The 17,645-nt window shown below is 38.7% G+C and overlaps 1 protein-coding gene across 1 annotated transcript in view; it reads left to right on the top strand.

The window, feature by feature from the left end:
• Nucleotides 1-17,645, top strand: part of PCDH9 (protocadherin 9) — a 666,360-nt gene that overhangs the window by 906 nt on the left and 647,809 nt on the right. The window contains exon 2 of the mRNA XM_056499253.1: nucleotides 869-4,038. Within this exon, the coding sequence (XP_056355228.1) occupies nucleotides 1,003-4,038 (3,036 nt within the window). The 5' untranslated portion in view covers nucleotides 869-1,002. The remainder of the gene's footprint in view (nucleotides 1-868; nucleotides 4,039-17,645) is intronic.

The raw sequence follows: 17,645 nt of genomic DNA, 5'->3' as shown, positions 1-17,645 counted from the left end.
TTTTTTTTTTTTTTCCACCTGCATTATTAGTCTGCAGTATTTATATGTGACAGCTGCTAATATCCTGAAGGGAGATCAGTGTCAACGGGGAAAGGCTGCACCTTTTTTTCCTCCTCATGTCATCAGAAAATGTGTATTTTCCCCATCTGTAAACATGCTCCCTTCTTCTAAGTTACATTTGGAATTTCCAGCATCCTGATTTAGAGTGTGTTTAAAAACAAATAAAGTTTTAGGTTATTAAACAGAAGGAGAAGTATCCAACATCTGGAGAAGAAGCATTGAGCTGAGAGTGTAAGAAACTGTAAGTCCTGTTATTGTCTCATCAGTTAACAGGGATGTGAAGTAGCCAGTGACGACTGCTGCAGCAGCAGCATGTCCGGGTGGTTATTTCCCAGTACGATAGCTACAGAGGGGCAGGCAAGGCACAGCGAGCAGAGAAAAATCTGGTTAGCAAGAGCTAAAAAATACGTATGGAAGCAAACAGCAAATTACATTTGGCAGCTGACATAGCAGTTAGAATCCAGAAGTAGTCCGGGAAGGTTTTTCACTTGCACCAAATGACTGGGTGGAGGAGGGTAGAGGGGGAATGCACGTTACAGATTACACGGTGTACCAAGAAATTATTCAGAAAGTACGTGTCGAAACAGTAGCTACCTTTAATCTTGCAAGTAGTTCTTTTCATTCGAGCTCTGAGCAAATGCAGCCTTGGGATACTGGTGCATTTGTCCGGAGGGCTTGCTTGTAAAAGGGAGCAGTAGGAAAATGTACTGCTGGAAGCGTGCATTGCAAAAACAAGTAGTAGTTGGAGATTGTGGATTTATCATGCCTTAAAAAACAATAATGCTGTTCTGTGTGGTTGTGTTGACAGTGATGTCTCCAAATAAGAAATGAGATGTAATGCATCCTGCAGTCCATGCATGCCTCCTCTTGCAAATCGCGCATCATTCCTCTCTGGAAACCTTTAAGTCCTAAAATCCGTGAAAAGAGAATAAAAACATTATCATGGACCTGAGGGATTTTTACCTGTTGGCCGCTTTGATTGCCTGTTTAAGGCTGGATTCTGCTATAGCTCAAGAACTTATTTACACTATTAGAGAGGAGCTGCCTGAAAACGTGCCCATAGGGAACATACCAAAGGACCTGAACATTTCTCATATCAATGCTGCCACAGGGACCAGTGCCAGCCTTGTCTACAGACTGGTGTCTAAAGCAGGGGATGCACCTCTGGTCAAAGTGTCCAGTAACACGGGGGAAATCTTTACAACATCTAACAGAATAGACAGAGAAAAACTATGTGCTGGAGCTTCCTATGCAGAAGAAAATGAGTGTTTCTTTGAACTTGAAGTGGTGATTCTCCCCAATGACTTTTTTAGGCTGATCAAAATAAAAATCATTGTAAAGGATACTAATGACAATGCGCCTATGTTTCCATCCCCTGTCATCAATATCTCCATCCCAGAAAACACTCTGATCAACAGTCGCTTTCCAATCCCATCAGCAACAGATCCTGACACAGGTTTCAATGGTGTGCAGCACTATGAGTTGTTAAATGGGCAGAGTGTCTTTGGACTGGATATTGTAGAAACTCCAGAGGGGGAGAAATGGCCTCAGCTGATTGTGCAGCAGAACTTGGACAGAGAGCAAAAGGACACCTACGTGATGAAAATCAAAGTGGAGGATGGAGGTACCCCCCAGAAATCCAGCACAGCTATCCTGCAAGTCACAGTAAGTGATGTCAATGATAACAGGCCAGTCTTTAAAGAGAGTCAAGTAGAGGTCCATATACCAGAGAATGCCCCTGTAGGCACCTCTGTAATTCAGCTTCATGCTACAGATGCTGATATAGGAAGCAATGCAGAAATCAGATATATTTTTGGTGCCCAAGTCGCCCCTGCAACCAAAAGATTTTTTGCTTTAAACAACACCACAGGGCTGATTACAGTTCAGAGGTCCTTAGATCGAGAAGAGACTGCTATTCACAAAGTGACAGTGCTGGCTAGTGATGGTAGCTCTACACCAGCCCGGGCAACTGTCACCATCAATGTCACTGATGTAAACGATAACCCTCCTAACATAGACCTCAGGTATATAATAAGTCCCATCAATGGCACAGTGTACTTATCTGAGAAAGATCCCATCAATACAAAGATTGCCCTAATTACAGTTTCAGATAAGGACACTGATGTGAATGGCAAAGTGATCTGTTTCATTGAGAGAGAGGTCCCCTTCCACTTGAAAGCTGTTTACGACAACCAGTATTTGTTAGAGACCTCTTCCTTGTTGGACTATGAGGGCACCAAAGAATTCAGCTTTAAAATTGTGGCTTCTGATTCTGGCAAGCCCAGTTTGAACCAGACTGCCCTGGTAAGAGTTAAGCTGGAGGATGAAAATGACAACCCTCCGATATTCAGCCAGCCTGTAATTGAGCTGTCAGTTTCTGAAAACAACCGACGTGGTCTATACTTAACAACTATTAGTGCCACAGATGAAGACAGTGGGAAAAATGCAGACATTGTTTATCAGCTTGGTCCTAATGCCTCCTTTTTCGATCTGGATCGAAAGACAGGAGTTTTGACAGCCTCCAGAGTTTTTGACAGAGAAGAGCAGGAACGTTTCATTTTCACTGTTACAGCCCGAGACAACGGCACCCCTCCTTTGCAGAGTCAAGCAGCAGTAATTGTTACTGTGTTGGATGAAAATGACAACAGTCCCAAATTTACTCATAATCATTTCCAGTTTTTCGTATCAGAGAACTTACCAAAGTATAGCACGGTGGGGGTGATCACGGTGACTGATGCAGATGCTGGGGAAAATAAAGCCGTGACCCTTTCCATCCTGAACGACAATGAAAACTTTGTGCTGGATCCATACTCTGGAGTTATAAAGTCCAACGTTTCTTTTGATCGAGAACAGCAGAGCTCTTACACCTTTGATGTTAAGGCAGTGGATGGAGGGCAACCTCCTCGCTCTTCTACAGCAAAAGTGACAATAAACGTGATGGATGTTAATGACAACAGTCCTGTTGTCATCTACCCACCTTCTAATACTTCTTTCAAGCTAGTGCCACTCTCAGCAATTCCAGGATCGGTGGTAGCCGAAGTCTTTGCTGTGGATATAGACACTGGCATGAACGCTGAGCTGAAGTACACAATTGTAAGTGGCAATAACAAGGGTTTGTTTCGGATTGATCCAGTGACAGGTAATATCACTCTGGAAGAAAAACCAACTCCTAATGACGTGGGGCTGCACCGCTTAGTTGTCAACATAAGTGATTTGGGTTATCCCAAATCCCTGCATACTCTTGTGCTTGTATTTTTATATGTCAATGATACTGCTGGAAATGCCTCCTATATTTATGACCTGATACGCAGGACTATGGAAACACCTTTGGATCGGAACATAGGGGACAGTGGCCAACCCTACCAAAATGAGGACTATCTCACAATCATGATTGCTATTGTGGCGGGTGCCATGGTTGTCATAGTGGTGATATTTGTCACAGTTCTTGTTCGCTGTCGGCACGCCTCCAGGTTCAAAGCTGCCCAGAGGAGCAAGCAAGGTGCTGAGTGGATGTCTCCCAATCAGGAGAACAAGCAAAACAAGAAAAAGAAAAGGAAGAAAAGGAAATCTCCAAAGAGCTCCCTTTTGAACTTTGTTACCATTGAGGAGTCCAAACCTGATGATGCAGTTCATGAACCTATCAACGGGACAATAAGCCTTCCAGCAGAGCTGGAGGAGCAAAGTATAGGAAGATTTGATTGGGGCACAGCACCACCATCAACCTTTAAGCCTAACAGTCCTGATCTTGCCAAGCATTACAAATCTGCCTCTCCGCAGTCTGCTTTTCATCTCAAACCTGACACTCCAGTTTCAGTGAAAAAGCACCACGTGATTCAGGAACTCCCGTTGGACAACACCTTTGTTGGTGGTTGTGACACCCTTTCCAAACGCTCTTCCACTAGTTCAGATCACTTCAGTGCCTCAGAGTGCAGTTCCCAAGGAGGCTTCAAGACAAAGGGCCCCTTACACACCAGACAGGTAAACGAGCACTTTTACTGGTCTATAAGTACTGCATACAAGTGCCCGATCAACCAGTATTAAAAGTGCCACTGTGTTGTGGGTTGGTTTTTGTTTGTTTTTTTATTTCGTTTTGTTTCATTCTAATTTAATTTAGTTAACATTATGGGGGGAACAAAAAAACCTCAAACTGAACACCAAAAACAAGAACAAACAAACAAAAACCTTGACCTCTATCATTTACCTGGGGCTTAACAATGTGTTTGCAAAATGCCTCTGATACTTTGGGTTTTGAAGAATTTTGATTGTTGGAGGACTGTTATGCCTCTGTGCATGTGCACATACATGTGCATAAACAAAACTAAAAAAAAAAAAAGACAACTTTTTTTTTTCTCCCCAGTATTTAACTGTCCCATTGTAAAACTTACTGAAGAGCTGATTCCGTATGTGCTAAATTTCAGTCAGAAATTTGACTGTTTCAAGGTTGAAGGGATATTTACATTGTTTCAAATTTCAAAGTGAGTTGGCTTGAATTTCTTTTCCAGTTCAAGCTGATTTGGAACTTTGCTAAGTTAGTGTTACTAAAAGGGTTAATTTTTTTCCCCTAACAAAGACAGCCAAATTTCCAAGCTACTTCATCAGTGAAGCACGTGGTTTATTGGTAGGATATAACTAAGCCATACGTAAGTCTTCCTCTTGTTTGAGTTCAACATGATTTTGTTGTAATAGATGAAAGTTGGTATCGCATAGACAGTTTGCTGCATATTTTAAAAAATGGCCAAAGCATACTTTTGAAAGGAATGCGTTCTCTGAATACATCTGAATTATGCAGGAAAAAGAAAAAAAGTCAGTCCATTGTAAATATTTTCTCATCTTAGTAATGCATAAGTGATCTGACATATCTCATTTTAAACTGTGAAACGCGCCATATGAAGAGGGATTAGGAGGCTGAGAGACTCATATTTCAACCAAATCCAGCATTAGGGTTTGTTGTTTAGGTTTATTTTTTTTTTTTTTTTTTTCTTCTTAGGTCTAATAATTCCTCGCTAATAAAGATTTAAATGCGGTGCTGTCTTAATTTATTTTACGGGCGCTCGTCGGCGGGCGCCGCGGGAGCGCGCGCGCGCGCGGCCCGTAGATGGCGCCAAGGCACCGCGCGGCGCGCGCTGGCCCCGCGCCAGCGCTGCGGAGGCTGAGGGGGCCGGGGCGGCCTGGCCTTCCGGCCGGGAGCGCCGCCTCGTCCCGGGATCCCTCCCTGCTCCCTCTGTGCTGCCCCCCTGCTCCCTCTGTGCTGCCCCCCTGCTCCCTCTGTGCTACCCCCCTGCTCCCTCTGTGCTACCCCCCTGCTCCCTCCGCGCTCCCTCCGCGCTGCGCGGCCGCTCCGGCGTGGGGCTCCCACCCGTGTCCCTCGCGGGCGCAGTGCCCTCCGAGCGACGGTGGTTTGTCGGAGCTGATCAGGGATGAGGATCCTCGGGAGCCAAGCGAGACACAGTTAGGCTTGTCTTTGCAAAGCGGTTTTGACGGTAGGCAAGTTTAGGACAAAGTCAGCCTCTTGCCGCTGCGTTAGCCTCATCTGAGATGAATGTGCCGTTCCCAGAAGTGTGTCTTGGCTTTGCGTGTCTGTGAGGTGTCACGCTGACGAGGTGCTAAGAATAAAACCAGCGCTTTGGAGGCAGTTCTGCTGAAGTAACTGCTCTGACACAGCTCCTTCTTACGAGTCACTGAAAACACCAGGGAAGAGTCTCACAAACCCCTAATCTCTCTAAGGGGCTTTAAAGAAGGGTCTACTCCCCCAAGCCACCTCACAGCCTCGTACACACACTGTCAGCGTAAGTTAAAAAAAAAAAAAAAAAAAAAAAAAAAAGATCTCTGCATAGTCTGTGCTTATTTGTGTGCAGTTTTCACCTCAGTTTTAGTTGCAAAATGCAATGCCCCCCCCAACCACACATTCCTTTTCTGTTCTGAGATTATTTTAATTTAGGTGTAAATTACCTTTCCAAACTCTATCAGAAAACTCAGACTTAACTCCCCATAGTATCTAGAGGCAGCTGGGACACTCAGAAATTTTTTTACCTGACAGAATGTGTAAGCTCTGTGTGGTGAAATTGAACATGAGGAGGGAAAAACTCCCACACCCATACAAAAACCACTGGTGGTATTTCCAGAGTTACCTGTGTTCATTACATTAAGTACACTGGTCTCCATTTATTAGCATCTGTAATTATAACTGTATATGGACCTGATTCAAACTTCACTGAGGTTTTAGTGTATCCTTTTTGAAGTCAGCAGATACTCATGATTTGGATTGCTTCCTGAAAAAGCTGTATTATTATAGGTACATGAAAATACAACTCTTTCTAAGGTAGAGAGTTACCTAATCTGAGTTTGTATTTTTTTATTCTGTGGGGAATGATATAGTGTCTTTTTGGTTTTTTTCTCCTAATGATGAGTGTTATAGGAGGTGGCCTTTTTATGCTTCCTTGTCAATTTTGGCTGGACTAGTATAACCATCAATGGTAGTAAACCATTAACAATCTTCCTATTCTTCTCTCTGTAATTCCTAAAATTAGGATGCATCTTCACTAATATTCATTGGCACAGGAGTGAAATACACCATCATAGGTCTGTTTGTTTTTTAAAATTTGTGATAGAGTATGGCTTTCAAGCAAAGTATTCAGATTTAAAGATCTTATTGAACAGTACTGTGCTAATGCTACAGCATCTGAAAAAATTGTTTACAAATTCCTTTAGGAAGAGATACTAGTTCTGTGCCATTGTACTGTTTTCTTCAGATTAAACATTACTAATTTCTCTGCATCTAATATTGAGTTAGGTTATTTATATATATATTCAGTAACTTGGTGTGTTTTATAAAGAACATGGGAATTGTTGTGGATAAGACAGGGAAAGATGAAATATAGGATAAATATATATCTAAGAAATACCAGCATCCTCCACCTTTACAGTTTCTTTTAGTTCAAGGTAAATGCACACACAGTGTGTCTTGCAGATACATTAATATTAGCAAAGAGCTGAGACCTAAATCAGCACTTGGACTTCATTCAAGCAAATTCTTGATACTTTTGATGGGCATGTGGCCCCAGAAATCTGTTAGAATTAGGTCTTAAATCAAAAAAACTTTTAGAATTTAAAATATATTGTTCAATTAAAAAATTCTTAGGGGGAATTTTGTGGGGTTTTTTGGGATTTTTTTTGGTGCGCAATTTCTGTGCAATCATCAATAAATTTAGTGGAAGTTCTGTGGTTAAGTTTTTACATATGACTTTGAATTGTACAAACTGATGTTTCACAAGTACCCAGTACAAAAACCAAAGCCTCCTTCAAGTGCCTATCTTGCAGTAAACCTGGTGGATGCTCTGAAAAGAGCATTTTTGAATACTTGAACTTGGGATTGTTCTAAATGCTAATTCACGTAATTAGGAGTATGGAAAGGATGTTGCACACCACCAGCTTATATAGCTAAGCTTCCAAAATCAGTGTTATGACTCATAAAGAATACTGAAATCTATGCAGGCTTCTCAATCAGTGTTCTTTTCAGTATTTGATTGAACTTTAAAATGCGTTTCAAATTAGTAAGTCATTACACCAAACAGCTACATAGAAATACAGCAGAAGACGACGTGTTGTATTCTTCTATGTGAAAGACCTCTTTTGAAAAGCAAATAAACAGACAAAAACTCCTACTCAATGTCATTAGATTAACAATAGATTAAATAAGAAAAGAAATTAAGGCCAATTTTCTGTGGTTATCCCAATTTTAAATTATAACAGCTTCATTTAATCAGATTTAAAGCACAGCAGTGACAAATAACACAGGTTTAAAAATATGTATCAGTATAGGTTATGGGCAAAACCTTCAGTCTTCATTCCGAATCAAAATACATTTAGGCATGTGCTTAGCTTCCATTTAACATGGTAAAACTGAAGCAGATCCTTAAAGTCTAAGTGACTTGAGAGGTTGTCTTCAAGAAAAAGTCATAAGCACACTATAAGCACTTTTCTGAATCAAAATGGTAATTTAGAAATTTTGGAAATGTGCATAGTTCTAGAAGATTCAGGAAAGTTGAATATATGTTAACACTGTCCTTGTATTTCTGTGCTCTAGTGGCAGAAATTAAGGATTTGGGGCTTGAACTACATATGAACTACATTCCATACTAAAGTATATTTTTAATCTTATACTCAATAACATAAGCTCTGTGGAGATTGCTTTATTCCTTTTTCAGCCAATGGACTTCTTGCCTGATCAAGGAACAAGTATCCAGGCTCCTGCTGATCAATGCACATCACTTAAGCTTTATGTGGCAAATCTAATTGATGTTATCTTACTCTGGAGTGTTTAAATTTGTAAGTTTGGAGTTTATGTAAGAGAAAAGAAAAGCTGAAAACATTAATGACTCTTAATTTGATACGCCGAGAGTGGCAATTTCAAGGTGCATAAGTTGATGGAAATCTGCATTGGAACAGCAGTGCAGAGCTTACGTCACCTGCAAATATTAAAATTCTGTAACCATAGCATTCCACAATTCTGCGTGCAGTATTATTTTTAGTGGCCTTGTTTCATCACTTAGTATAAATAAAAAATACATACATTCTTTTGTATGCTTAGCTTGGTTTGTGTGTTAGCATGGATATTAGACTTGGATGAGGACTAGTCATCTGGAAAAGTGTCTGCATGTAAAATTCAATTGTTTTCTAGTTCTGTATATTTGTATATCTGTACTAAAATATTAGAAATGGTGATAATGTACAGTGTATTTTTTCTATTGTTGTATAACTGAAAAATAGGCTAACAGATTTCACTGAACTGTCTAAAGAAATTCATCTTTGAGCTGAGACCAAGCATGGAAAATTTCAGCTTAAAAGAAGAATTTTTCAGAAAGTTAAGAGCATGTGGAAACTGGGAGTTATAATGGATATCTGAACATAACCCTAAGCTATAATACCATTTTCAATAGTGACGGGTAGACATGCTAAACTAGAGTAGGGAACATTTTGTGTATACAGATCAGACAGTAAAAGCTTAGTAATCTTCATTTCTCTTTAAATGTTTCCTGTGCAAAAGACTTTTTATCAGAATCACTGGAGTCTCATCTGTCCTGAATATCCAAAGCCAAAGTTTCACATATGCTAAGAAATTTGTGCCACACACGTGAGTGAGAGCTGGATCTTGAGAGTTTTATGCTATTGCAATTTTGTGATAATGTTCTTTTGTATATAGGAACAAGGGAGAATCCTTTTAGTTTCCATTTCAGATTTTCACTTCTAAAGAATCTCTTCTTCTAGCACAGCAAAACTATATCAGCCTCACTTTATTGACAGCGATTTTATTGTAGCTAGAGGCTTACAGTAAGCTGTTTATTGCTGTTCCCTAACGCAGTTGACAGCAATTGGGGAATTAATTTTCTTGCCCCTGATGTGCTTTCTTGGGTATAAACAACAGATGTTAAAGATATGAAAACTGTGACCCATTTACATTCAGCAACTCTTTATGGGAACAGTCTACCTGTCTGAAGTGCAGGTTTCAAGTCCTGAGTAATTTTGCTCCATCAGTTCTAGGATTCTTACTTTTGCAATATTGTTTATCTTGATAAATACTGTCCAAGGGCCAGATACATAATGCCTATGGATAAATCCTCATCTAGGCAATTTCTGTTCAAGAATAGCTGGATTCAAGTTTCATTTAGCATTGAACCTATAGAATTTAACTGACAAAATGGACATATAGTGTTCTGAAAGATCTAACAGGTACTGCCTGAATTTTTGGTACCACTGCTTTCATAGAACATCATAGTGGTCTCTAAAATAGGTTTTCTCAGTTGCTATTCAAATACAGCCATGTTGCATAATTCTGTAATGTTCATGTCTTCTTGGAAGAAAAAAAGTTACATAGAATCATGTATTGTTTTTTTGCTTCTTCTATTACTTCGGCTTTCCAGTCTGTGACACAATGTATGTAAAATGATTTATCCCTATATACTGATGTGAGCACTTAATCAATTCATTTCTGGTTTATATGAGATAACATTCCATTGAGTGGAAAGGTTTACCAGACTGTAGATAAGAGAAGAATGGATGGTATCATATTTTACTGAAGTGTGGAGGGAGGAGAACATCTTTTGTTCATTTCTATCTTTTAGAAAGACATTTGCTGCATAAGGGGTTTTAGCATCTTACTGAACTGAGATTTTAAGTGCTAGTCTAGACACAAAATGCATGTTAAACATTCCCTTATAATTAAAACACTATACAAAAAAAAGTTACTCCTGATGGAATTGCAATAATTTTCTTGTAATGGATTATTTTCTAGTGAGCTTTAAACTCACTCTTGAAGCAGAAAGCTGTTCCTGGCAGAAGACACCTTAAATTGCTACTGCTACTTTTTAATTGGTTGTGAAATTATGAAAATTTGAAATAAAAAAACCAAATTGTTTTGAACATCAGTATTGCTGTAGCTGTACAAATCCATGTGTATGTTATTCCTGGGTCCACTGGGTTTCAGGAAAACATAAAGGCGGCTACAATTTTGGTGCTTAATTCTAAAAGTATCTGGACTTTCAAATTTTGGAATTATTTTGCCTTCATTCCCAATTTAATTTTGTTTTTTGTGTATACTGTGAATTATATGTGATAATTCAGAGAAAAGTAGTTAAAAATCTGATTTGTAATCGTACTGTGGTGTCTAACCTGTACCAATCTCAAAAGTTACTCATTCTTTGCTGTGAGGTGGGGGGTGAGATTTGTTTTCAAGTCTTGACATGGGTTATCCTGCATCTGTTGCACAGAGAGAAAAATTTGTAGTTCTTCATTTGTCAGGATTTTTTCGGTGTGTAGAATGTGTAGTTTCTGATGATCTGATCTTGTAGTTTTGCCATATTTTTTTTGGTGAAATGTCACACTGAACTTTTTGTGCACAAATATTATTGCTGGAAATAGCACACTTCCTGTTACAAGAGGACTATAAAGAGCCTTTTTCTACAATAATGGTTCATCATTTGAAGTTGAATCCAAGCTGGGATAAGTCTGCTGATTTATTCCATCTGCAGCTCTTTCTAATGTTAACTTCTTTATAAAAACAATAGGATGATATTGAGATAATACTTCCAAAATTTAAAAAATATGTACAATTAATCAGGAATTAAGTGAATTAAAACTCCTTTTATTTTGATCTGAATTTGATAAAAAGATAAGCAGTCAGATTTTTCTTATTTCCTTTGTTTCCCCCCACCCAGGTTTGCAGAAAGGCATTTTTTAAATGACAACCTCTTCCCAGCCCAGAAAATGAAATTGGATGTTCTCACTGGCTGATAGCTAAAAGAGAATCGCTGCTGGTTATAAAACATTTTGTACCCTGAAACTGATATTTGTTCATTTGTCCTCATTCCTTCCAGTGAAATTGTCAGATGCTTTATTTGTAGTTTTGAAGAATGCTCTTAGCACCTCATGCATTACTAGTTCATGTGTTACTAGTAAGAACAATCTCTTATTGGTTTTCTTTATCATTAAAAAGTGTTAGATATCTGCCTGTACAATATTTTTCATCAAATGAACTAATTTAGCCTATCCCTTGTAAGGTCATGCAGCCTTTAAAAGAGCCTTTAAAAGCCCTTAAGAGGAAGACCATGCTTCAATTATGGATGATATTTTGCTATTCTTCCAGCCCCTTAGTTGGTAGCCAGCAGTTATATCTCTTAAATGGCTAAGCCTGCTAGATGTACATATCTGTCACCTTCAAAACACATAAAGTTAAGGAAGCAATTGTCTTTCTGATGAAAAGGTTTTCTAGGATACATATGTTTCTACATATAAACTATGTAGCTGCTCTGCTGAACATCATGGAGAAATGCTTTGACCGCAGAGGTTTATCTTCTCTTACCAAAAATGTTTTGGAAGAAATTCTTCACTTTCACTTCAATCAAAGCTTGATTTTACAGGAAGGGATCCAGGAGATCCATGGAATGGTGCAGACTAATGAATTTTAAGAGAGCACCTCCCTCCAGTGTTGACAAGATGCACGGCCTCTGTTTTTAGTAGCTTTCCATTCAGTGAAATAGGTTTTGGGAATATTGTTGTTATTCCAGTTGCTCTTCTTAGAGAATGTGGTGAATATATCTGAACATCATGATTGTTTCAGGTGCCCAGCTTCTGATGGTGGATCCAGCCTTATTTCTCTAAGTGATGTTCACAGAAAATATCATTTGTACAGTTTTCACCAGTACACTTAGCTGGTAGTGCCTGCGCACACAGTACATTTTGCTTCTTATGACACTATGGTGGGATTCGTTGTCTGACTTCTAATTCTGTAGCAAATCTAATCTGCTTCAGTGGGTTTGTGATTTACCTCATCCTGAAGAAACGATGGTGCTTTTAGCTAGTTGTCGAAGCTGAGCAACATAGCTTGGTGAGATGCATCCTACGTCCAGTGAAGAGTATAATTTGGAAGATCATTATTCTTCACTTTCCTAGTGAAGAGCATTACTTTTCACTGAGGTCAAGAGAAGGGTTTTAAGGTTATGTATTTCTTTAAGTGAGGGTATTATTTGCATAGTGCATATGGGCACAAAAATGTATGTGTACAGTTGCCTTTGGGAAAGTCTCCTTTAGATTATTACTTAAATTCAAAGGCTTCCAAATTATCAGAGAGAGCTTACTGACTTTTTATCGAATTGTTATCTGGCCATCAACTATCTATTTTAGTAATATGGTGCAATGAAACATCAGTTATTTTGTTTTGGTGCTGTTCTGAATATTTCTGGTTTTCTGCTGCACTGCACATTCCTTGGTAACTTGTTCTGTGAACCTTAGTACAGACCATTCACATTATAGTGTAAAAATGTTTCTTTCACCTCTCTGGTGAAAGGTAAATGTCTATAGCAATATGAATTTTCAGTCAGTTGAGACTGAGTCAGTTCAGACTGTTTCACTTTCACCATTGCAAAAATACAGGTCAATATATCAGTGGCATGCTAGTGTTACTGCTAAGAGAATTTGAAATTGCCTTCAGTTTGTGACAACAGTTCTCTGAAACATGGATGCTGTTGAAGCCTGCAGCATGCAGAGCAGCAGGAGGTAGTCTGTGTACCACTTGCAAAGCCCTAGTCATCTCCCATATTTTTAAATACTTCCAGATAAATAAGAAACAAAACCAACAAAACCCCCAACCAAATAAAAACAACCAAGCAAACTACAGAGCCCCCCCACCCTCGCCTCCCAATTAAATCTGCATCTACTAAGGACAGTAAACGTTTCCTGTTGAAACTTAATCTATCTTCTGTACTGGAGATGGACTTTGCCATTTGAGATTTCATCAGTTTCATTTCAGAAAGCTGTTACATCTATCAAACATTTCAGTTTTAAATGAATGCCTGATTTTTTGCCTTTGTATGCTACAACAGCACCAGGTTGTCAGTCAACAGAAGTACAAAATGAGACAAGATAGGTGATCCACTGCTATGATTGGCATTTTATTTTTATTTTTACATATTTTTTCTTCCTCAAATTTAAAAATGGCAATATTTTTCTATAGTGGGGTAACAGGAGAGAAACATGGATATAGTGAAGGGAGGTCACTGCAATCCTGTTAGTCTTGGCTTCTAATGTCCATTCTGTTGAGAGCACTGGTACAGTCTGGGTGGAGAATGGAGCTGCAGGTGACTATCTGTATGAATTCTGCAAGTGTCCATTCTGCGTGAATGAGACTTAAATACATTTAATTTTGTTATTCTTCATTCTTGGTGTAGTATTAATGCATTGCAATAAACCTCATGCAGCCCAAAGTACTTAACCAGTAGGGCAGGACTGCTTCTGGGTAGGCTTTGTAGGTTTTCAAACTGCCTCTGGGTCCAGAACCTTCTTCAGCAAGAAATTTGAATCTTGTGACATTCTTGGGGTTTTGATCTGCTTCCCTGAGTACAAACCAGAACTTTTGTTTCTTAATGTGATTTTTGAGATTCTGGACTAAGAAATGAACAAAAGCATAGGTGTTTTTTTGAAAGGTTTGAGAAAATGATGCACTTCTCTGGTTTTGTGATGTGTCTATTAATAGCATCCCCACTGAACATCCCTGGATTTCAATACCACTCAGCTATGCTGAATCCAGGCTTAAGAAATTAAGAAATTAAGAAATATTCTAATCCGTCACAGAGTACCAAGAAGCTAATGGCTTGTGAAGTATTTTAGTCTTCAAGCTTCCACTATAAATGATATGAAAAATAGTGTCATTTGGCTGATACTTAAATACATCTCTTTCTTTTATGAGATACTGTCTCTGTCCTTTCATGTTTCTCTTTTTATTCTCTTCTTTTATTCTCCAAGCGTGCTTATTTTTGTAAAACGTATTCATGCACATATTAGAAATCTTGAGTTCCCCCCCTTCGAATAAATAGTATCACAGTGCAGATGTGGCACATTTTATGTACAATCTGTTGTAGTACACCCTACACATTGCTTGTGTACACACAAAGACTTTTAATGAACCATGCTCTTTAAGATTCAAGGATTTGAAACGTTTGGAAGCATATCTGGATAGCAGCATAATATGGGAAGCCATGCTATATGCATTGTAGTTAAAACAAGTAGACAAAAAAATTATTTCATATGTTTTACTTGTTCACTTCTTTTCTTTTTATATGATCATTCATACTTTTCTTATATATGGCATAATGCATTCACAATTTGTAATAGATGTGCTATCTCACAGACTTATGTTAGAAAATTGATTCTGAAAACAAGAACAAAAAATGTACATCACAAAGCAGAAGAGCGGAGATTGCAACTCAGTAACTAGATAGTGCTTCTTGAATTCAGCAATTTGAAAGGGAGATTGGGAGGAGAGATGAAAACATTCATATATCTTTACCTTTCAAAATGGTTTAAAGATGACTGAACTTTTAGAGAAACTTATTCTTTAATAAGAAAGCTGGCAGTGCTGCTGTGATATACAGATTGTCAGTGATCCTTGAGTCTACTTCTTCAAAGCAGTTTGCTGAGCACTTTTCAGTACAGCAGTTTCATTCAGTGCCTGCTGAAGCTTTATAGATGGTGCAGATCACCTCCAGACAAAGTACTTCTCATTGTCATCTATGGTATTTATCTGTCAAAAGTATGTCACAGAAGTAATTCCCGATTTTAGAACTTTCATTCTTTGGATCAGTGGTGACCACATTAAAAAACGCTCTGCATTCACTGTCTCACACTTGGTATAAACATTTTCAAGTCCTAGTGCGAAATACCAGCTTTAGTTGTATTCATGCATTGTGGAAATTCATTTCAGTAAGCCTCTAGCTACTGAAAAGTGTTATATCTTACATCCTGCTGTCCTCTGTAAGATAGTTGGGGGTCAGGAGAGCCCTCTGCAGTGTCTGCTCCTGCTTGCTACTGCTCATGACATTTGGCATCTTATAGGGATGCTGTGATAGCACCTTCAATTAAAAGCCATAGGCAACAAACATAACAAAGAGAATCCTTAAGATTGCTTAACATTATGCCATTACCTCAACTTGAATAAAACCAGCATGAGAATAAATTGCCTGTGTTAGCTTAATTGTGATCTTCACCTAAGCGCTACCCATGAGACCTTAGACCCAGCAGTGGGAGCATCAGGGGCTAGAGATAAACACTAGCAGGAGTATCAGGGGCTTTTTCTGAGATTGCTTAAATTTATCATATTTCCGTTAGAAAACACTGACACAATTTTATTCCAGCTTTAAAGCCTTAAGCTTTTGCTGCCTGTTTTGGGTTTTCATTACTTTTATGTCTATACAGTTACACAGAAAATGAAAAACAAAAAAACCTGCATATCTCCACATGTAATACCACTCTGCAACTATATACCACCTCATTAGTTTTTTCAATATCAGAGATAAGTTAGCATTCTGTCATGAAATCTGAACTGCCACCACATCTCGCTGAAGCTTATAAGCCATGCCATAGTAACTTCCACAAAGCACATTAACTCCTGCAACAGAATATTCAGTCTTGTAAACACAAAGAAATCACCTGACTCTATCTATCTGTGAAGCCAATTTGTTTGACATTTTGTCCTGTAAATTTTGCTACTCTTAGAAATCTTTTGAAATATAAAGGGAGAAATTCCAGTTTTGTCTTTTTCTGCACAATGCAATTGACTGAGGTAGACCTAACCTCATTTACATTTGGACTGTGCTGTACACTCATTACTCTTTGAACATGATGTGCCTTTTTCTCATTTTTTAAAGATTCTATCTTCACTGAAAAAAAATGTGTTTTATATCAAGATTGCTGTTGTGAGGTATCTGCCTAAATGTAAAATCCTTGTGGAGACAAGAAAGAGTTATTTTGTACCTTACTGTAGCTGGTTGAGGTCAGCCTGGAACAATTCACTTGGGGTTGGTCTCTACTGGCTCTGTACACGTGAATCTACAATACCTTATCATCAGAGGGATTTTTAACTGCCTTACTTCAGTGTGAAATCATGCTGCACTGTCTTGCAGTGAAGTGCCTTTGAGGATATGAATTATGTGTGTACTTACTCTAGGTCCTTTAACACTTCTCAAGTCATGCCAGGTGAGTCTGTCCTGCTGTCTGGGAAAACCATACAATTTGGTCCTGTGGTTGAACTAAAGTCCTTGGGTTTTCACATATAACACTGATGATAGTAGCAGAGGTACCCCTAAGTGTTCCTGCCAGGCTTTTATCACCATCTGGTGCAATTCCAATGCATTTCCATACATCTTCAATGTTGGTGTTACTGTTCTGCAAACTATGCTCAATTGCCAATGATTGCAGCTGCATGCAATGCCTATAATTCAGTCACCTCCTAAAGTGGAGTAATATGGATCACCAAAATCAAACATTAATTCAGCACAGGCCATTACATTGTGATGGTGATGCTATAGATGTGCCAGTATTCTATTTTTACTAAAATAAACCACAGTATTTTATAGGAAGCATGATCAGAATAAAACATTTCATCCATGTTGGGTGTCTACTCCATGTTGGCAATAAATGAGTTAACTAGGAACAAATGTCAGTTCCTTTGCAGTGAGGGAAGCAGTCCTGGACATGAGTTGCCTTCTTAGAGTATTTTGTTCAGCTTGAGTCTGCCTGCTACTAAGAATGCACTTCTCAGTGTATATCTTCCAACTTTTTTATAGTTTCTCCTAAAACTGTCCATAGGTTTGGGGTTTATATCTCTTAAAATGTTCCCTTGTGTTGTCTCATCTCCTTATTTTTGAGCTATTCTCAACTTTTTTTGATATATTTTACTTCTGAGCCTTTCTAGGTAATTTGCTTGCCTCATATACTGCACAAGTGTTCCACCCATCCTCTCATTTTCAATATACTTTTATAAGCATTATTTTCCCCCATCAACCTAGCTACAGGACCACATATTTGATACAGTCAGTAGTTAACTCAGTGTGAGACATTTTCCATTCACATGTGATACCTGCTGGCTGCTGCTTCCAATTATGCCATATGCTGGAAAGCTGAGCTGTTGAAGTATTGGAGTGAATGTTGTAATCAAACTAGTTAAGAAGTAGCATTGTGTCTCATAAAGGGTTCTGGACAATGTCTGATTTCTGCCATAAGCAAAATACTGACAAGTCCTGCTTTGTTTTGCTGCTTTT

This window comes from Oenanthe melanoleuca, chromosome 1 (assembly GCF_029582105.1).
Source record: "Oenanthe melanoleuca isolate GR-GAL-2019-014 chromosome 1, OMel1.0, whole genome shotgun sequence".
In the NCBI taxonomy this organism is placed as follows: domain Eukaryota; kingdom Metazoa; phylum Chordata; class Aves; order Passeriformes; family Muscicapidae; genus Oenanthe; species Oenanthe melanoleuca.
This window is presented reverse-complemented; position numbering and strand designations above follow the sequence as displayed.